This window comes from Hesperophylax consimilis, chromosome 6 (assembly GCF_061612785.1).
Source record: "Hesperophylax consimilis isolate HC1 chromosome 6, BYU_Hcon_1.0, whole genome shotgun sequence".
Classification (NCBI taxonomy): Eukaryota; Metazoa; Arthropoda; class Insecta; order Trichoptera; family Limnephilidae; genus Hesperophylax; species Hesperophylax consimilis.
The window spans coordinates 23699425-23722073 of record NC_142841.1 but is presented as its reverse complement, the minus strand read 5'-3'; the positions used below and the strand labels follow the sequence as shown (position 1 = coordinate 23722073).

Here is a 22649-nt window from a genome sequence, read left to right as displayed (position 1 = left end):
GACCATGAGACGTTTGTTTTTACATAATTTATTTTCGACCGGTAAATTGTGTATTTTTCGCTCGCCGTTATTCTAGGCGAGTAAACATTTCTTCCTAATCACCCGACTGGGAGGTTGCATTTGGCAGTCAACTGCAAACACTTTTTACTAAACTCTGCTTGTCTGAATCATCGTGAAAGCCATTCAGAGATATCTGTTTTTCGAAGCATCGATAAGAAACATTAAGCAATGAATTTATTTTGGTTTTACGACTGAGATTCCTGGAATTACACGATTTGTTTTCGTAGTCTTTAAGGAATAATGTTTACCAAATAATTCGTGAATTATTCAGAATGTCAAGTACCTACACAAAATTCATGGATGTTTTAATTTTTGGAGACTCATTTATTTTGTTAGTTCTGAAATATCATGATATTTTCGTGTTCTATATTTTAAGAATATGCCAATAATTAAGAACAAAGCTGCCACTGTTGGGTCTATTTTTAAGGAGTACAATATTACCTATACTACGAGAGTTTGTTTGTGTGCGTCAGGTGAGGAGAGTCAGAAAGGCAGAAAGGAGAGGGGGGGGAGTGACGCTTCCTCCCACGGGAAGCTAAAATTATTATACTCGGAGTGAACCGCGGCGGGAATATTGAATTTCATATTCAAAAGTCGAACACTTTCCATTTTTAAATATTTGGTAGAGTTCAACGCTTGCGAAACACACCGAACATCGGCAAATTGGCCGAGCTTTTTTTATTAGAGCTTTTCAGAGCTTAGAGCGTATCATAAAAGCTACACCAAAGAATTATTTTATTTATTACTACCAAAACATAAAAGAAGGATAGTTTATAAGATTTTGTTATTTTTTTACTGTCTGGAGGTCGCTGCTTATACTTAATCAATTTCAGTAAGAGCTTAATTTATTTAGACTTTAGTTCAGAATTTATCGGTGTGACATTGAAACAAAGAATTCTCCGCAATAAAGAGATTGGGCGAATTATAACAGCATTGAATCGAGACGTGTGGCAATCCACTGCCACAATGTCATCGAGGTTTGTGTGTATTGGCGGAGGATTGTGTAGAGACGACTATTATTTTAAGACCCACAGACCAAAATAACATCCAAAATTGTGGCCCCTAACTGACACTACTAACTTACGACACACGACACAACACGAACAAATCAAAAATCGTCCGAATTTTATTAACTGACTATACAATATCATATAATTTTATTAAGCGATTATACAATATCATACAATTTTATTTACAATATTATATAATTTTAATTATTAATAAATAAAATTAAACAGAAGTTTAATCAAATGTACGTATTCTTACAATTTAATAAATTTTCCAAGTTGATTTGTTATTGTTCAACCGATAATTAAAAGTTTCATAAAATCGTTTTCAAATTTAATATTCAGCATTTTTCAGTGCATTGTGTAAAGTACTGTACCTGTCTTTTTACAATTTAAATCATAAAATATTCTTCTTAAATGATATATAAAAATATCATAATTAATATTATAAGAATTCATAAAACTTGATATTAATATCACCTATAAAGATAATTCATGACATAACTACAAAAATATCATAATGAATGTAACAGATTTTTTAAATAATTTTTGATAATGTAGGATGCGTTGTTTTTTTTTGTTTTTGAATTGTTGATTTAAGTAGGTGCTATTAATTATTTTAAGTTTAATTATTTGCACTTGAACTTATTACTCGACAGCCAGTTGTGAGTTTTACGAGCGTTCGTTGTTCTCGTAAATTTGACGAGTTAAATTAAAATAGCCAATGTCGAAAGGGAGATTTGAATAATTGCTATGGCGCGCATAAATCACAATATTTTGTCACTAACACTAATCTAAGTCGGTCATCATAATTAGTGCAGAATGATAATTATCTTATTTTTTTCACGCAAACATGCAAAAAAAACATCTCAAAATGTTTTAAAAATGTGGTAGTGAAATATGAAGATAGTAGTTAACGTTGCACCTGAAATGCCACTCATTTTATTTGGAAACACTCATGTCACTGCACTTTGCTAAAAATATCAAAAACGTATAATTCACCTGTAAGGATGGGTTTTTATAAATATTATTTAATTTACCTGTAGAGTATTTGACGCTAGTTAGCGGGCTGGGCGCAAGAGAGGCTACTACTGGCCGCGGGCTCTGGACGTCGCGTCGGGGCGTCGCGGCGGTGGCCCCTCGCCCCGCGACCACCCGCTCTCTGCCATCTGGTATCCTGCGCTCCGGAGACTCGCACTTATTGTCCAGTACGCGGAATCATCATTATGATTACAGAAAGTCCATTTTGTGAATCAAATCTCCATAACATGCTACAGCTAGTAATATATATATATTTATGGTTTCATGATAACTTGGATAATTCTTAAAGCACTGTTTTGGTGAAATATCACCTCAGAAGTACTAAGACATTTTCGGTTCTTTAAACTTGGATAATTCTTGGATAATATTTCACCAAAACAATGGTGAAATATCACCTCAGAATTGCTAAGATATTTAGGGTTCCATGATAACTTGCATAATTCATAAAGCACTGTTTTGGTGAAATATCACCTTAGAGGTATTAAGACATTTAGGGTTCCATGATAACTTGGATAATTCATAAAGCACCGTTTTGGTGTAATACCACCCGAAATTGCTAAGATATTTAGGGTTCCATGATAACTTGGAAAATTCATAAAGCACCGTTTTGGTGAAATATCACCTCAAAGGTATTAAGACATTTAGGGTTCCATGATAACTTGGATAATTCATAAAGCACCGTTTTGGTGAAATATCATCTCAGAGGTACTAAGATATTTAGGGTACCATGATAACTTGGATAATTCATAAAGCACCGTTTTGGTGAAATATCACCTCAGAGGTACTAAGATATTTAGGGTACCATGATAACTTGGATAATTCATAAAGCACCGTTTTGGTGAAATATCACCTCAGAGGTACTAAGATATTTAGGGTTCCATGATAACTTGGATAATTCATAAAGCACCGTTTTGGTGAAATATCACCTCAGAGGTACTAAGATATTTAGGGTTCCATGATAACTTGGATAATTCATAAAGCACCGTTTTGGTGAAATATCACCTCAGAGGTACTAAAATATTTAGGGTACCATGATAACTTGGATAATTCATAAAGCACCGTTTTGGTAAAAGAGGTACGAAGATATTTAGGGTTCCATAATAACTTGAATAATTCTAAAATTGACATCTTGACTAAACATTGGTTCATCAAGAACTGGTCGTGTAATAATTAGTCAACTTACCCAAATCAAATTAAAAGTTCTCTATTCCATTTACCAACATGATTAATTTCTGTCTTATATTTTTTTGTCCAACTTAAAACCGTAAAAATGTGTACATCAAAATTGACCATATCGAAAAATGAGCTTGTTTTTGTTAAAATTATTTATTTGTAAAGTAGTCTGTCTGGAAACAGAATATCCCCAGTGAGACAGGCACAATAAAAAAAATACGTGTAAAGCCTATACATGGATTTGGCTGATAATAGATAAAATAATAAAACTTGTATTTAGTGTAATTTTATAGCAATAAAATAATAAAACTTCCAAATAGTGTAATTTTATAGCAATAAAACTTGTAAATGGTGTAATTTTCTAGCAATAAAATTATAACACTTGTAAATATTGTAATTTTAGAGCAATACAATGAAACTTCAAATAATGTATTTTTTAGGCCATTGTCTCGCCGATTCCTTCGACCTTTGTTGGGTAAGTACGTGGGTAGTTCAAATAAAAACTTAAATTTATTTAAGTTTGCTCTCAAGGTATTGAACTTCAAAATTCATCAAAGTGAATAATAATCCTAAGCATATCAATTATTTTTCTAGTGTTCATCGTTGGTAATTGGAGTTTGATGGATTTTGATATTACACGTACTATTTATTTGCGAGATATACTAAATACACATGTATTATACAAACGTCTTTGTTATTCATTTTGAAGATTAATGCCAAATTATATGTGTACGCGATACAAACAATAATTCAAGTTATTTATTAGTGCGTTGATACATTTATCAAGGTCCGGTAACTTTGAGAGAAACAGGTTAATGGTTTAGATTGAAAGCTAAAAGCCATTCTTGAGTCGGATCACTAAATTTATTGAATTACAATGCGCTTGCACAATTCCGACAGTTTAGGTTTTAATCTTCATTCCGATGCAGCAAAAGCTCTGGAAAAGTGAGCTTTTGTGTAATAAAGTTTGATTAGTTATTACATGAGAAACTATTTTCAGATTGCAACGTCATATCCGTCATTCATTATGATGCTTTGAAAAGTTTATTTAACTATCAAAATAATGAACAAGCCAAACTATTTGTTACAAAATAATTTTGATTTATTAAATATATTTTTAAAAATTTTTCGAAATTCGGGCGAGGCCTGTTGGTAACCAACTACTAGCAATTATTCATAGTTTCAAAATCGTGGGTCAAGTGCTTTCTTAATAAATAGCTTATCGTTCTAAATAATACTGCTGTAACATTTAATTGGGTGTCCAATATGTTATTCAGCAAGGTCTCCTTACGTTGCATTTCATTTTGCATGAAACGTTACAACTGAATTCTTCATCTTTTTTGGTAACTTTTTCTTCGAAAAAGCTTGATGACCATTCTTGCAAGTTTGACCAGTACAAAAAATGCCACAAAAATTTCTACTGAATTCACCCTTTTCCTGTTAATAATCGTTTCATAGTTTGAAACAGTTTAACTGAAATCTTCTTTAACCCACCTGCGTTGTGCAGGATAAATATTTTAAAAAACATTTGCGAGTCACTTTGATTTGTTCAGATTTCACACGTCGTTCGAAGCCATGTTGCAAATAAGATGAGCCCCAGAATGAACGGAGCCAAGGTGAAATGCACGTTTCACCAACTTCAATGTCACCACTCATAGTTAATGAATGCACATTTTGTGCAGTGACTCAGTTTATTTACTTCGGCAATTTTCATGCGGTCACGCCGCTAAACTACATTTGCCAAGAAATTTCCAAAACACTCTGCGTTGCCGATAGATGCGTTTTCGGTATATATAAAGATAATATAATATATCGATGGCTTAGATTTATAATGTTGTAAGTACAAAATGGTAAGAGTTGGTAAATTGTTGGCAAGTTTGCTTGAGTCAGAAATATGGGTGATTTTGTTAAGTTTGACGGGCCTCACAATAGTTTTAACTCTGTAGAATGTTGACTCTGAAAGAAAGACCAGTAAATATGTGAAGGAGTGTTTCACGAAAGGGTGATTATCGATGTATCAAGAAAATGTGTTGCTATAGGCGCAAGAGTAAACGTATATATTTTGTTCGGGAGCATGGATAAGTCATGCTTAAAACTAGCATGCTCTTCAACTGCACTGTTCGTGTGTTAGGTATGCTTTTTTTTAAGCATACTCTTGGATAAGCGTGCAATTGAACACACGTGATATTTAAGAACAGGTTCTCGGTTTTCAGTTTTGCAAGAAAATACAAGGAAGCAAAACAGTAAGTTATTTACAATAATTGATAATAACATGCTCATAAGCAAATCTGTCCATATTCGGACATGCTAAAAGTATACCCCCTTCCAACCGCGCCCCTGTAGCAAGATTAATACTAGCAATGTTTTACACACACATTAAGTGGCAATAGCTGAATAAAGTAGCTTAAAGTTGGACCCGCAGAGAACTCAACATTAAAAAGAGATTGATCTCTCTCTACAGACCACATGTTGGTTGAGGCTAGTTGCCTTTATTGCCATTTTAGACATGCCTTCAAAGGTTGGCAACAATGGCTATTTTGTTGTGCCTGGTCTCACAAGGTAGAGTTTCCACGTTTATTGCGTAAAGGTTCTTTTGGTATGGTAACATAATATTTGTATTATGACGTACAAACTGTACCTTTAGTGTGCCTATTAGGTTCAGATACTTGTATGGAAACATAATATTTGTTTTATAATTCAAAATTAAATAAATATATGATAATGCTGGTTCCATGATAACTAAACACAGTGACAATTCACACACTTTAAAAAAAGTGATATAAAGTCATTAGAAACGATGAAATTTTTTTTTAACCTAACCTAACCTACTTAACCCAGTTAATAAAGTTTTTGTTTCATCACTTTCCATGACTTCAAAATAACTTTTTAAAGATGTGATGAATTATCATTGTGATGATTTATCCGGTCACCGATCATGCTATATGCCAATCTACTATAACCAATGCAATAACCACAGACCACCACTTGCGGATCCTTCCGCATGATGACAACGATATATTGATTGATATGTAATTACATAATGATATGTGATTAGACTTAACAAATACTCGGACCTTCTAACAGAATATGCCAGAGGCCTGAAGGGTTAGTAATCAACATAATAAGTACTTACTAAGTGCAAATATAATAATTTTGCTTAAAATATCAACATATTTTATTCATACTTGGCGTTAATCCTTCCGCACGGCAACATAAATTGGTTTTGCAGATAAAACAGGTGAAAAGCATAATTTTCAACAACTTATTTTAGCAGTGCAAGAATCTGATGACGTAAGTCGTTTCTGTTTTAAACAGATAGATTAAATGCTGAGGCAAATTTTGTTTCAATGTTTTTTCGGCAATTGTGCCGGCGATAATCATCACAGATAGAGATTTCACAGTCTGCCCGCAACAGGTATCGCCGTGGGCGGCTGTGGAGAGCGGGGGGGTCGGGGTGGATGGGCGGGGGGACGGCAGCGGTGGGCGGGGGACTATTCCTGGATCCACACATTCCTCAGCAGCCAACCGACATATCTACACTATATTCATTTTCTCATATTATATTAATCCAGACTGGTTGTAATAATAACTCATTACATTCATTCATAAAAAATATATATTTTGGAGATAAACAAATCTAGTATGTATAGAAGAGCTGACAATAAGACGTTGAATAAATATGGGACAGCTTCTCTGGGATATAAGTAAATGGACTCCCAACGCACCAACGAGGCGTCTTTACAAATAGCCCCAGGACTCTAGGACTAAGGAGTATTGTATGGGTAACCTGACTTCTGGTCCCCCGATAGCTGATCCCCTGACAGTTGATCCCACGACAGTTGATTCCTCGAACCAATGATCCTCCAAAGTTTTTATATTCGTGCATTCGTGAATGCTTAGTAATATTATATTTAAATAGGGTTAGATAAAATTTAGGAAAATAAGATTTCGTATTTACTATAAAGTGTTTTATGTTAAATATTATAACTTTCACGAATTGTGATAAAATAATTTTAACAACTTTTTTTACACACATTTTATACCCATCAATGTAAAATATAAATATATATATATGTATATTTTATGGTGCGCAAATTTTTGCTCACAATTGTGCGAATTGTGAAAAAGCTTAACAAAGTAACAAACGAATTGAATTTGCCTTATATTGTTTACAGGAGAGGAAAGATTGGGAAAGACCAAAATACTTACCCCTAGGTCTGATCCTCAGTAGCAGCTGGTTCCTTTTACACACATCAGTTCAAATATAATAAAGGCAATTCCTTTTTACACTTTGTTCTCATATCATAAAACAGTGATGTTCACTGAGGCGGGTTAAATGCATCACTTGACGATGTGATATTACACAGCCGAATTCATCATTTTGAGGGTTTTCACAATGACACGACAATTCTTCGCGGTGACCAAAAAATTTTATGATAATGTTCCTTGTCATTTGCCCCGGATTAGCTGAAAAGGGGCCAAGGGGCAAAGGGGGGAGGGGAATGGGTGAAGGGTATACCTTTAAGGCTATTCAATTAAAACCTCACGTGCAACCCGCCTCAGAACAGAATACCCGCCTCAGAACAGAAACCTTCTAGTGAGGCGGGTTACTTTCACATTTGTTATATTAAACATGTAATTGCAATAAACGCCCGGGTTTCCGGCAATTTAAAAAAAAAAACTATCAATTATTAAAGAAAGACAAACACTCCCGGGTCACGAGTAACATGACAATATTTGAAAATCTTCTACTACCACCACAGTAAGCGGAAAATGTTTCTTGTGTTGTGATCGGGGACTTATCCAGCCGAGGAATTGAACACACTACGCATGGGTGCGATGGGCGATGTCAACTCAGCCACCGACCGGTCTAAAAGTTTTCAAATCATTGAAGAAGGGGATAATAATAATAAATCTAAACGAAATATAAAACATTACAAGACACAGAAAAATAAAAAAATAAAAACAAAAACAAAAAACAAAAAACAAAAAGACTTTTTAAAAGTCTAAATGATCCAGAATATTAATTTAGACTTTTAAAAAGTCAATTATCCCATATATAAATAAAAACAGGATTCGTTTATCCGAGACACTAATCTAGGTTACAAACCAATTTCAGTAGAAACTTTGTTTCCATTTAAAAAGATAGATGCCAAAAATATGGGACAAATTACTTGCAAGATGATTTTGTCAATTATGAATTTGAAATATGAGATCGACAAATATGACGTTTACGGTTCCAATGGTCAAATTGGTTAAGACGCCTGTCCCGGTAAGACAAGAGTTCCTCGGTTCGATTCATAGTTTTGACAATTATTTTTTCATTTTTCTATGTCTTTGTTTCATGTTTCGTTTAGATTTATTAGTATTATCTTCTTATTTAATAATATTTTAGTCAATAAGTTTTAGGTTAGGTTCGGTTGAAAATATGCGAATTTATTATTAATTTCAAATTTCGATTTTCTTAACGTTTTGGAAATATGAAAACATTTTTAATTATCTGGAATTATTTGTGTTTTTATATCATCCTAATTAAATATATTAATTTATTAATAACATTCACGGATGTTGGTATGTACGAATATACTTGTAAAATCATTGGGGGACCAATTGTCCTAGGGGTCAACTGTCAGAGGGATCAACTGCCAGGGGGGCCAACATACCAGTTTTGATAAAAAAAAAATTGTAACAACTGATTGTGAACTGAACTGAGTTTGTAAATTGTTTCCGATTAATTTACATTCAAGTCTGAAGGCCGTGTTAGGGTTACTCTAGAGGTAGTTAAAAGTCTGAAGAATCTATTAGCATTATGGAACCTTTTGGTTACTGAAATAACGAACAAAAATATTTTCTGTTGTAAATTACGTAATTCTGTTGGAATTTCACATTGAATATACAGTTTTGGAAAAAATAGATTTAAAATGTATGTTTTTGATATCTTTTTCGTAAGAGTCTCGAGAAATTGAGAAATAAAAATATTTTAATGTACTCCGTGTTCAGTTGAGTTGACAGTAGAGGAATGAAATGAATTGTGTGACATGCAAAACTAAACTCTAAATGAGTTATGCCAGTGGCTGAGTTGGCATTGCGTTTGTCTCCCACCCAGGCGTCGTGAGTTCAGTTCCTCGGCTGACTCCTCCATCACGACACAAGCAAAATTTTACGCTTATTATTCGTAACCCGGTATTGTTTGTCTTTCTTTAAAAAAAATATATACTCATCTGAAAATATTTGTTCGAAAAGTTACAAAGGTTTGTCAAATTAATTGAATATCATCATGTTTTTGGAAGAAAGGGAATAATATTGAAAAGAATGACTACACTTTTAAACTTTATTTTATTCTTTTCCTTCGATATATATTTAGATAGGTAATTGAACTCCACTGTTTGGTTGTTTTTTGATGTGAAACCGCACAATAGTCCCAACTGCTCCTAACCGTTTGGAGCAAGTGAGACTATGGCATCCCGAATCGAGTATGTTGTGAGGCTGAAGGAAGAGGGGAGGGGAAGGAGATTTGGAAGAGAAAGGTGGAGAAATATCTGGCTTTTAGATCTGGTCACCAAACACGGGCGAAGCCATTTCAAGCGACGACGTTTCAATTCTGAATGGTCGTTTTACACCAGTGGGATAGTGAGTGTACCTAAGACGCGTCTTATACCATCAGTTAGAACAATTTTAGTTTGATGCGTTATACATAGTTTCTCGCGCAGAACAATATCAGTGTAATGAGTAATGACTAATATCTCTATCTCTCACGTGCTATTTTTTGTTCTTGGACTAATTACAGTATGTTTTGAGATGAGTAAATAAAGAAGTCTAATGACGTGAACACGAGACTCCGAATTCACTCTTGTGACTAATAATGTGAAAATTTGTATCAATATTGTTTTTCTAAATTGCAAAAAAAATCGTGTTACCAAATTGATTTGCTTAACTTGCCCTAGCGGAGCGAGGAGCGTTTTCAGAAAGACAAATATTTACAAAAACCTTTTTTTTTCGTGTATCTGTGTGACTCAAGTGACCCAGTACCTAAAGTACCTTGGTACCTCTCGGCAACGGCAGCTTGGTCCAGTAGGTACTAGGACGGCCTAGGTACTGTAGTACCTTAGCGCTTGGTACTCTGTACTAAAGTAGTACCTGGCACTGTCTCGAGCAGTGGCAGCAGCACATTTTTAATTCTATACTAGTGGCTTGCCACTACCTTGTATGTCACTAGTAATAAATCTTAGCTGTAAGTTATTAGTTGAAAGTCTAAATAATAAGTCAGAGGTTAAAGAATTTGTAAAGCACCATTGAGGTGATTGAAAACGGCGCCATGTAAATAATCCAATAACTATTATTATGTATGGCACCCCTACTACTTGCTTCATCCACATTCTAGGCATATACACATTGCTTTCTCCACATGCATGCCTCATACCGGTTATAATTTTTGGGTTTTTCATTGTTCTGCTGGGGTGTACAAGGCGACTTTTTCTTCCATCCTCGTGCATGTTGTAGTATTCTTTTGTTACATTTTTCTCCGAACATGCGCTTCTACATACATTCTACAAAAATATTTCAGTGAATTATTTCAAACTATTCTTAATTTAGGAGGCAAGTATAGGGGCTAATGTCCCGGGAACCATTTACGGATAATCAACACTGCTGCAGGTGGTTCTAAACATCTCTAAATCAGCCATAAAGATGTTGGATTTTGTCATACACAATTCAAAAGAGTTGACATATCTTGCAGTTATAATACTACTTTACTTCAGCTTAGTGCGTAGCATTCTCGAGAGTGGATCTCAGGTATGGGGACCAGAGGACAGCGCATATGTAATAATGATCGAGAAAATACAAAATAATTTTTTACCATACCTCTTCATGATAGAATTTGGTTTTTACTGTTTTGGCTGTTTCCAACAGCATTTAATTCGAGAATGCTAGGCATTTGCAGTCCTACTTATGGCAGGGATGTCGCATTGCTGTTGATGGTTTATAAGCTTCATAGCTTATAGGCATTCTGGCTGAAATAAGATTGTATATCCCGGATAATTCCACGCGAGGCCGCCAATACAGTCTTAAGATTCTTTCCAGACGCAGAACTAACTTACCAACGGTGATGACCCTGGGAAGGTTAGTTAACTGCCTCGCAGGAAATGCGGTTATTTTCCATGTCCTACAACAATTTCTTAATTATGAACCAATTAATTAGTTATTTAATATTTAACTTTGTGTACCTCCTACACGTAATCTCTTTTTCCCACATGTGTGTTTGTATTTGTTTTACATTTATTATGCCATTTTTTTTAACTACTACTAACCATCACGCCGTTTCCCCACAGAGACAGACAGAGAGGACGAAACGCCAAACAACTCGATCTTGGCACACACTCCTTGCCTCATTCACATTCATACACTGTCTCACACATACTCTTCTATTATTCTGACTCTTGACATGGCCCGACTCAAGTATCTGATTCACTTGGTCGTGCCATGTCTTTCCTCGGACGTCCCCGATTTCTGCTACCATTCGCATTTGCATCATTTATTATCCTTACACTCCTATCTTCGCTCATACGCTCTACATGCCCAAATCATCTAAGCGTCCCTTTTTTGACCTTACTCATTACGCTTACATCAGCCTTGCACTCTTTGTGGATCTCCACATTTCTCCCACGATCATACATGGTTTTACCACACATACGCCTCAGGGATCTTATTTCTACGGCATGTAATTTTCGTTTTCGCTTTTGCAATGTAATACTATTTTTGCAAAATAAAATAAAAAAATTTACAACGTTTGGTGACTTAGTAGGGGTGGTCGGATTCATGGGGTGAGGATTTTGAGGCGGGCCGGATCGGGACACGCTTTCTCGACCTAATGATTGCACCGCAATGTGAAGGATGCATTTATATGTCACTTTTGTATACACTCACAGATTCCTACACATACATATAATTCTTCATTCCATTTTCCTTACCAAAACTTCCACCTCTTCCTTTTCTTAAAAATGCCCGCCATACAGCATCCCCAAATATGACATAGGTCTTAAGGGAAATAGTTTACCTCAAAACCTACTGCACGGAGAAAAATGAGTATAGCAGATTTATTAAAATCCTATTCAAAACGGGATTGTAGGTCGTTTCCTAAGTCACTTTCAATACATTTATCATATATCGGCACACTTGTTCATGCACCTGCGTTTTTCCTGATAATATACAATGACGAAATGCGAAAATATTATAATTTTTAGGAACACGTGTTCCGACATCGCAATAACACATTCGTGTTTTTATGAAAGTTTATTGAGAAACCTATAAATTCATCCTTTCAAGGCTTGCAATCCCGTTTTTAACTGGATTACGAAAAATTTGAAAGCTCTTAACAAATTAGCTATATTTTATATCAGTAAGTTTTCTCCGTGTTTGGAATAATAAAAGCGTCCCTTTCTTAATCTTGTTGAATAAGCGTATTTATAAAACAAGTATCTTTGCTTATCATATAAATATTTGAAGCCAACTTAGTGAAAAAGCTTATTTATTTTATTTGTGTATTGGTAGCAGTTATATGAAATTGTATTTTTTGGGTTAGTTATAATTTCTAAATCTCTGTGTGCATTTCCATCTAGATAAAATTCCTGTAAAATATAATTACGTATGTTCTGTCATCTCAGTCTCAATGTGGAAAGCTTACCATTGGCCCGCTAGATGGTGTTAGTTGTAAAAAAACATAGCCATGAGAAATTTTTACCAAACAATTTTTCTGGCAGATTCGTTATTTCCCAATTTATTTTAAAACATTGTTAATATTTGGACAACCTTCTAATTGACACGACTATTTTTTAAATGTTCTTGTTTAGGTCCATTTGATTGGCAGACTCATTTGGGCGAGAAAAAGAAAATGAATAAAAAACAAATGTAAAAAAAACCTCTGGTTTAAGGTGGTTCTATTTTCCTGGAAAATTAATTTGAAATATGAAACTGTTAAATTAGTGATTTTTTTTAATTAGCTCCACTCAGGAGATCCTAGAGAAAATAATTTCCCTGAGAGCCTATGTATCATTTTTGGTGATGCTATGTAGAGGGTATTTTTTAGGGAAAGGAAGGAGCAAAAGTTCCGGGAAGGAAAAACGCATGAGGGGTGGGTAGGAATCTGGGGGGTAATGTGTCCAGGAGTGACGTTCTAATGAATTCTTTGTATCCATCTCTCTCCCTCTGCGGTACAAGGAGATGGGTCAGCGACCTGTGGCAGGGGTGCTAGTTCTCCAGTAATTGGTTTCCGGGGTGGCGGTACCTATACCCACTCCCCAAATTGAATATTTGATTGGGAATAAAAACGAATAATTTTTATTGTTTCTTACCAGAAAAATTTTCAATGATTTCTTCGTAAGCGAATTTAAAAGAATATGTTGTAATTCATTTAAATAATATTCTCGAAAAAAAACACTGCATTCCGCAATTGGTTTCCAATATTTCCAGAAACCCTTCTTTCCACGTACAATTAAAAACAAAATCAAAATCCTGTTTACGCAAAAAAGAATATATGATTACATATCTGCATTAATTTTTATAAATTCGTTTTAAATATTTTTTGTTGGAAACCCGTTGCGAAAATTTTATAACACCACTCTTTGAAAATGCTTTAACTTTTTGTTTCTGGCGAAATATTAGAGTGAGTCAATCCTTGATTCAAGAAATATATTTTTTTAATGAGAAAAGTTGTTTTTGATTTCAGGTAGATTTTCGTACAGCCAAATAAGACACAGTGATTAAATGTGACCCGTTGAAGTTTATTTCAATTCACACAGCCATTTAATGTAAGTTAGTAAGTAGGTAAGTATATATTAAGTTTTGAGTTATTTTTCATTACAGAAATAGTATTTTCTCGGCGAGCAGATACCAAATAAAAAATCCAATTCTTTTGAAGATTTGCCAACTACATATATTTCTATTGAACTATATTTTATAAATATTTTGAAAACCATTCACGTAATTAACATAAATATAATGCCCACACTTAAACCAGGCAATTGATGAAAAACCAATATTAATTATTACACTTTAATGGAGATTCTATTTGATTTGTATTTTGAAACATTTTATCATTTAAATTAAATAAATTACGTTTTCAATTATCAGATCTACTAAAAACCTGGGAAAATAAAAATAAAAATACACAAGTTTAAATTTAAATTTAAATAAACTTTTATTATAGCATTAATGTTATTAAACTATAAATATATTTATTTTAAACATAAAGACTAGCATATAATGTAAAAATAAACACATAGAACTTTAAATCCTTTCTCAATTTTTCCAGTTTATTAAAGTATCAGAGAGATATTTAAATAGTTCATTCTAAAACAAAATATTTTTCTAAATAAAAGTATTAAAAAATGCAATATTTGAAATATGAGAAAAAAAACACTTTCTACTAAGTTTAAACAAATATAATTATATCTATGCATCATTAAAGCTACATAACATAAATAAATATTAATCTATGTTTAAAATGTTACATATTTATCGAATTACTATTTAAAAAAAATAAAACAGTTAAGTAAGAAATCAAATGTATTTTTTAAACATTCAAAATTATAAAATGTTTCCAGAGACTATAAATGTAGGTACTTTTTAAGACAGATATATAGTTTATAAAAAAATAAAGAATATGTATGTATTTTTATTTACCGATAATACTGAGAGTAGATTTATATTCAAACATAATGGTTACAAGGATATATTTTAATTTATTAATAGGATTTTTCGGCTCAATTGCCTTCAAGCGATTAGTTTTAGCGATAATATCGAAGGGTTTAGAGCTCGAACAGGTGAGAATACTTCCCACTGCCTAATTCTACTGGCAAACTAATATAAACTAGGTAATTAATCTTAACTGAAAGCATTAATAAATAACCACAATAAGACGTAGAAAATTATTATTCCCAATTAAACTTGTTATCAAGTTACCAGCCTACAAAGGGTTATTGATATTATTGTAATAACTTCCTACAAACTAAATATCTATCGTAGATATTTCAATTCATAAAATAATTGTTTTTTTTTTTTTTAAGTTAGAGAAGAAGCAAAACAAGAACATGAAACAATGTTAGTGATATTAAATCTACCATGTATTGGAGAATTACGGAAGTTTGGTGGTTATCGCGATATTTCAGTGGCCAAAACAAGCGACCAGATATCGGAAGGTCTCGAGTAAAAAAACAATATTTGTTATGTGGAAGTATTCTCACCTTCATTTGAATTCATACGTATATTTAAGTAAAGTGGACTAAGTCAGGTTGAAAGCTTAACCATTAAATTAACCTTTATACACATTATTTATTCTAGCTTTATATCCTTATTCCTCTGCGTCTTCCATCTCTTGGTTGGCCCTGAAGTCTCTCTCCGCTTGCTGAAAGGAAAAGAAAATATATTTTTTAAAACAGAGTATCAAAAAATATTGCATTCGTTCATAAATAACGGGTAACTGAGGGTTTAGAAAGACGATAAATTGTTTATTGCAATGTGTAGAGTGAGACGACAATAGATAAGCCTTCATATATAGTAGCGCAATATCACACATCCTCTTTCTACACCAGACCATCATCTAATGTAGACATTAGTCCACCATAGTAGCCTTCTATAAATTGATATATCATCCAATAAATTGCACTAAGCGAAGAACAGAGTATTGTAATTATAGTACTGTTCAAAATCGAGTTGCCTACCTCTGACACTAAAAACTAAATAATATTGGCGCAGCCGGTAGGAATTGTGAAATTGTAAGTAAGCTTAAAAAAGTGGATTAAAAAAGTTGCAAAGCTTTTTGATTATTATTGTAAAAGAGGCATATGCGGAATAAACCATTCAAGTAAATTAAGCGAGAATAAAGTTTAATCTTTTCTATTTCAAATCATGATGGTAGTGTTGATATTAAGACTTGTCTATTTCAAATTAACGAAAGTTGTATAAATTAAATAGCTGAGACGTTTAATGAACATAAAAAACAATCTAGATGTTGATTAAAAGTGAACCTAAAAAAAGTAGACTGCCAAGACCAACACATAAAAGTATATACTATCACATGCTACCAAGCCCAACACATATTAGTATGTACTGTCACATGCTGCCAAGAACAACACATAAAAGTATATACTATCACATGCTGCCAAGCCCAACACATATTAGTATATACTGTCACATGCTGCCAAGACCAACACATAAAAGTATATATTATCACATGCTGCCAAGCCCAACACATATTAGTATATACTATCACATGCTGCCAAACCCAACACATATTAGTATATACTGTCACATGCTGCCAAGACCAACACATAAAAGTATATACTATCACATGCTGCCAAGCCCAACACATATTAGTATGTACTGTCACATGCTGCCAAGACAACACATAAAAGTATATACCATCACATGCTGCCAAGACCAACACATAAAAGTATATACTATCACTATCACTAATGTTTTTTGAGAATCTCTAGTTTTAAAATCAATCGTGTAACTACAACGGTATTGTAAATCTGAACTCTAAAATATTGCAGAGATCATTGATCACCATTGAAATGTAAATATCGCCGTGGAACAGGTGATAGAAAGTCAAATTTTAGAAAGCATGTTGGAAAAAAAAGATTTGTACGTATGATTCTTGTCGTTCGAAAACTCCAATATTTTAGTAAAATTATATGTAGTGAAAAATTCAAGATTATGAACTGATAATCAAGGGTAAGATCAATGGAATACGTTTCAGACGAAGACAGCATACCTCGTGACTTCTACGTGATTGGTAAGAGTGCAGCTCTGTTGAAATTTTGCAGAGGGAATACGAGTAGAAGGATTACTTTCAGTATCGCAAGAATTATTCAGAATTAGAACATTGCTTGAAATAGCTTTAGCCCTGTTTGGTGACCAGATTTGAATACCCAAGAACTTTCCCACCTTTCTCTTCACCATCTTCTTTGTATCTCCACTACCTTCAGCCTCACAACATACCCGGATTGCTCACTCATTGCATCATTTCATTGTCTCACTTGCTCCGGATGGTTAGGAGCTGTTGGTAATGGGACATTTGTGCGGTATCCATATAAAAAAGGAGTAATAATAAGATTGGATGATGATATGAAATAATAAGTAATTAGTACTGACCTCATACGGTACCATGAAGAGGTCAGACCTCCTTCCGAAACGAAGCCTCATGGATGGGGTCCTTGTGTCCTTCCTCAGCAGAGAGTTGTCTTCCATTTCCTTTTAAAAATAAAATAAAATATTAAGAAGATTACAAAATTCTGCAAAAATTATCGACAAAAATATTATTAAAAACTAACAGATAAAAACCCGCATTCCAAGTTTTGTAAATTTTCTTTTTGACATTTTCTCATAGGGGATGCTGTTTGAAAACTTCAACGTTCTTTTTGAAAATAACAGATGTCGCCACTTCCGTTAACATCAATCCTAAACTGTATAGTAATTAGTATAATAATATCAGGTCAGATACCCCAAACTGGGCAAATGCACGTACTATGGTGGTTAAATAAAACAAATAAGAATATTAATGACATAGTAAAACTAATAATTATAGATCATAAAAAAAAATAATTATTCAAAATATCCGTTTCATTACTTGGGCGGCTGGCTGGAATTATTGGTATTGTATCGGTGTTGGTAGACAAATCGGGAGATGTCTTGTTCGATAATAGCAGACTTCATGAAATCTGCTTCTTCAAGTCCAGTTCTTCATTTCTCAATAACAGGGTTAAAGTTAGTGTTGATCGATTAGACTTATAAAGACGCTATGAATTGTACCTAATACGTGTATTTTATTTATTTTTGATAATATTTTTACATGTGAATCATTTCGATGAAAGTTTTATTAATGGTATTAACGAAATATAACATTCTCCTGAAAAAAAGTTGTTGGAATTTCAGAATGAGTGAATAGAGAATTGCTTTATTTAGTTTGTGCCAAGAGTTTGTTTAACTTGTATCGGAATTTCGAAGATTCAGAAAATTAAGAAGTAAAGCCTCTAATTTGTACGCTCGACGAAGCGGTTTTACTTAATTATTTTCGTGACGCATCGTCGTACGTTGAAATATTTTTAAAATTTATAAAAGTATTTTAAATAAAAATTCCTAGAGCTATCAAAGAAGAATAATTTATCTTCTGAGTCTGAAGATACAATGATATTTATTGGCAAAAAATATCATTTCCAATTACGTAGACACAGATAAAAACACAACGAAATGCTAAAACTGGTTGAACCCTTTTGAACTCTGGTTTACAATAGGTTTTAGTATTTTCCAAGGAACTTCGAGTCTAATAATGAAGAAATATGGCTTTCTTGTAAATAATTTGGTTTCTATTGAATTCTGGAATACTTTCAGAGTTTTTTTTATTTAAAAAAAAAGACAAACATTCCCTGGTTACGAATAATCTGACAATATTTGAAAATCTCCTACTACCACCACAGTAAGCGGAAAATAGAAATTGGATTGGATAATCATTATGTCAGTAAGACAACAACATTATTTCGTAAGCACTATAAATAGATGCTTAGCTTATTTATTTGTAAAATTGGAAGCCCTATCTCCCTTCAACCATTTTGTAGACTGATTGAATAAAAAAGTTATCTACAAGTTATTTTGCAAAAAATTTGTTCAATATAAATTCCTAGATATTATCAAATCTGCATGACAGGTATCTAGTTATTTCTCGTAAATATCTCACATCAGTGCTCCGAAACAGCAATCTCGATTGCCGTTCCGGATTACCATTCCGGATTACCGTTCCGGATCAACATTCCGGATCACCGGTCCGGATCACCGATCCGGATTGTGTTCATCGGAATCCTAGATGACCATAAAATATATGTTGCCTATTTTGAGATCTTGGACTTACCGGCATGGGGAGGATGTGGGGCACGGCCTGTTCGAGGGAGCGGCGACCGAAACGCATGCGCACAGGAGCGCGGATCTCTCGCTCGGGCATCAACTCCTCCTGTAGTTCTTCAAGGTCGCGGGCTTCCTGCAAACAGTACAAAATACCGTACGGTTAGCATGAGCTCTTTGCGAGACATAATGGGGGCTCTTTAAACAATAGCCGTACTCTGTATGCACTGCCGCATACATCACAAAACGAAACAAATCTATGTCACTAGAGCTTATCGGCAATGATTGGTTCTACTGCGGAGGCGCGCCTCAAACTAAACAACGCGTCACCAATGTCACCATATCAGCTAACGTTCCATGTGACTTAGCCTCCCCCCCCGCCTTCATGAAATCAGCGTCTATCGGAAGCGGGCTTATGCATATTTGGAAGTATGGATACATGTACTCTATATTTTTAGGGAGGCACATACTCACCTGCCACACTGCATGAACCGCCACTGGAATGACGAGGTATTTGTTTGGTCTATGGAACATTTTATGAGCATCCACATAATTTATAAGATATCATCATATTTACCCATAAATAAAAATTTGTTATTTGAACCGGGTAACTTCTAAATGTTTGTCAACTTTTTATAATAGAGTGCGAGAAGAAGCAGGATTTTTACAATGTTGAATTATGTTATATTTTCAATGTTTACTCAACAAAAGCACAGGAGAAAAACAAAGTCTGAGAGGCAAAACGAGATAGTTAGAAAAACGTCTGAGGTTATTGTGGAAATAATGTAGCACGTGTGTCTATTGGAATAATAATATTTAAGAGACTTTTATTATTTTATAATCTAAAGGCTTTCATTGACAAAGCACTGTGTCATTATACCTACACGTTGACACACATTGTCGTGTCTAGCGGTACGTTGACAACGTTAAATAATTTATAACGTTTTCTTAGAAAATGTATAGAATAACCTACAATCTACAACCTACAAAGTAGCTCCCACGAAAGGAAAATGCCCAAAAGAATGAATATCACATTACAAATCACGAGGTTAAGTTTCAATTTACTTGGAATATTATCTTTCAATTCTACTAATGGTCGCGGAATATCGCTAACGCCAATTGGTTGACAAAAAGAATTCCAAATCATTAGCTGATGGCCACAATTTTGATTCAATTGCAATCTCTTGCCAGATTTTGTAACTAAATGTTAAAATATTTAATGTGCTTGCATTTAGTGAAATATCACTAGAATATTTAAATTTAACGTTATTATTATGCGTGTTAGGCAGGGAGACAGAAAAGTTCATCTTTGTCGCGTTAGAGTAGCAACGCAATATTTAATTCAGGACCGTCAAAGGGTGTAAGATTGTTTACAGAACATTGATAATTTACTTTACAATGGGAGGGTTGCGGTGATCACGGAAAAGGGGTTGGTTCTTAATGCTAAAGAGGGATCTAAATAAACTAAAATTTGGTATACGTATATGTATTAGTTGTCTTTTATGTGCAAATATCCCCCATAAACGGCTGTTCACGCTCATTTTTGTGTTAATATTATATCTTTTTTCACTTAAATTCCGCTTTTTTGTGCCTGTCGGAATCACCTATGTTATTACCAACCTTATTATTATTTTTATTACTTATTATGTATATTATATGCATACATTTTGGAATAAATTTTTATTATTATTATAAGGTGGAGGATTTCTCAGAAAATAACGATAACAAACCAACAAATTATTTCCTCGGTAGATGGATACACGTAGTGCAGTTCAGGAAAGTTTTTTTTAGATATTTTGGAAGGCTCTTTTCCAGAATATATTCTAGTTCACTAATAAAAAATATCAAACAGTAATAGTATTGTGTATGAACGTATTGGTATTATTACAATCAATAAAGTTCTCTGATGGAAATACCATTCCCAATGTCCCAAGTCCCAATACCATTTACGATGACGCGAGACGAAACACCCACAAATAAAAATCAATTAATAGATCCATTACGATTATGACAGAATATTAACATCTTGTTGACTTGGAAAATTTACGACAAATATACGAGAAACACTTTGTGAATTCGGAAAATATATGAAGATGTTATTTAAAAAAAAAGAAAACCTTCTGTAAGTAATATTTTATTTGAACGAAGGTACCTAATGAAAATAAGAACCGAATATGAGGCATAAAATATTTTTTTGAATTTTTCGAGTGAGTTTGAATGTATTTCTTACCAAAATGAACGTAATTGTGATCTCAAAACGTTTTATATTTGGTGCCTAATTATTTTTTTATAATTTCAAATCAGGAAAACGGAAAAAGCACGGAGATATGAATTTTTTAACAGAATATAATTTTAGACTCTAAGTAAATATTATTTATTACTCTTTTACACTGTTATCTTTACAAATCATTTATAAATAGAATGTGACAAACTTAATTTTATAAGACAAGGAAATGTTTGAGACGTTTTTCTTTGAAATGTTTAAATTCTTTTACTTACTATTTTACTTACAAGAGGAAGGGCTGTGTATCTTTTGACATAACTTAAATGTGGATTTAGGACACAATACTTGAACAAACTGAAAATATCTTTTTTTAATCAAAATGTGTTGAAAATATCTAGTAGGCGTATAGGTTATATTATATTTTCGAGTTTTATATTTAAAAATATACGCCATTAAGAGTTAAAGTTTTCACGATATAAGAGACAATTTTGATATTTTTTGTGAGTTAATAGTAATTATTAAAACAAAAATTTCCAAACTTTGGCTGAGTTCACATCGCATTTGGGTCGCACTCAGGGGTCGTGTGTTCAATTTATTCATTCAGGTTTGTTCATTACTGTGGTGGTAGTAGGAGATTTTCAAATATTTTCAGGTTATTCATAACCCAGGAATGTTTGTCTTTCTTTATAAAAATAAAAAAAAAATCTGACTTGAAATTTAAAATTATAGGTATACGACAAATTTCTGTTCCAACATAAATCAGTGGTTTGTTATTTAAATTTAAGCCCATCAAAATCAATACTATTTTTATTTTTTGTATCATTTTATGAACATAGTAGGTAAGATAAATTATTTAAAAAAATATATTTATCATTAACTCACAAATAATTGTCAAAGTTTCCCGTCAAATATATGGCTGGAATATAGTTTATAATAATTAAAGTAGTACACATCCGTACTAAATATTTTCTACACTTTTTGAAGAAAAATAATAATTTTCAAGTTGGTTAAGTATTTTGACCTCAAATAAAAATTTAAGTTTTGCATGACAAAATTCGTAGAAGCGTTCCCCTTAATGTTCTCATTTTATTAATGTAAAAGAGAAGTACATATTTATATAATGTCCCCCAAGCTAGGAGTCTTAGTGACTGTTTATTTATTTTTTAATTAAAGCTACCCTCCAGTAACAAATGATTACAATATCTCACACTCTTAAAGAATATCTAAACAGATTCCACTTCGAACGCCATGTAAAT

At 33.3% G+C, this 22649-nt stretch overlaps 2 protein-coding genes across 4 annotated transcripts in view; both read right to left on the bottom strand.

The window, feature by feature from the left end:
- LOC149423098 (uncharacterized) overlaps nt 1-2239 on the bottom strand; it is a 44516-nt gene extending 42277 nt beyond the window's left edge. For all 3 annotated transcript variants that reach the window (XM_089632469.1, XM_089632470.1, XM_089632472.1), the window contains exon 1: nt 2108-2239. The gene's annotated coding sequence lies outside the window, so the exon portion shown is untranslated. The remainder of the gene's footprint in view (nt 1-2107) is intronic.
- Nucleotides 2240-15490: 13251 nt separating this feature from the next.
- The window catches only part of sNPF (short neuropeptide F precursor), a 179168-nt gene continuing 172009 nt past the window's right edge, over nt 15491-22649 (bottom strand). The window contains exons 5-7 of the mRNA XM_089632855.1: nt 19180-19305; nt 17430-17528; nt 15491-15678 (exon numbers count right to left, since the gene is read on the bottom strand). Of these exons, the coding sequence (XP_089488981.1) occupies nt 15625-15678; nt 17430-17528; nt 19180-19305 (279 nt within the window). The 3' untranslated portion in view covers nt 15491-15624. The remainder of the gene's footprint in view (nt 15679-17429; nt 17529-19179; nt 19306-22649) is intronic.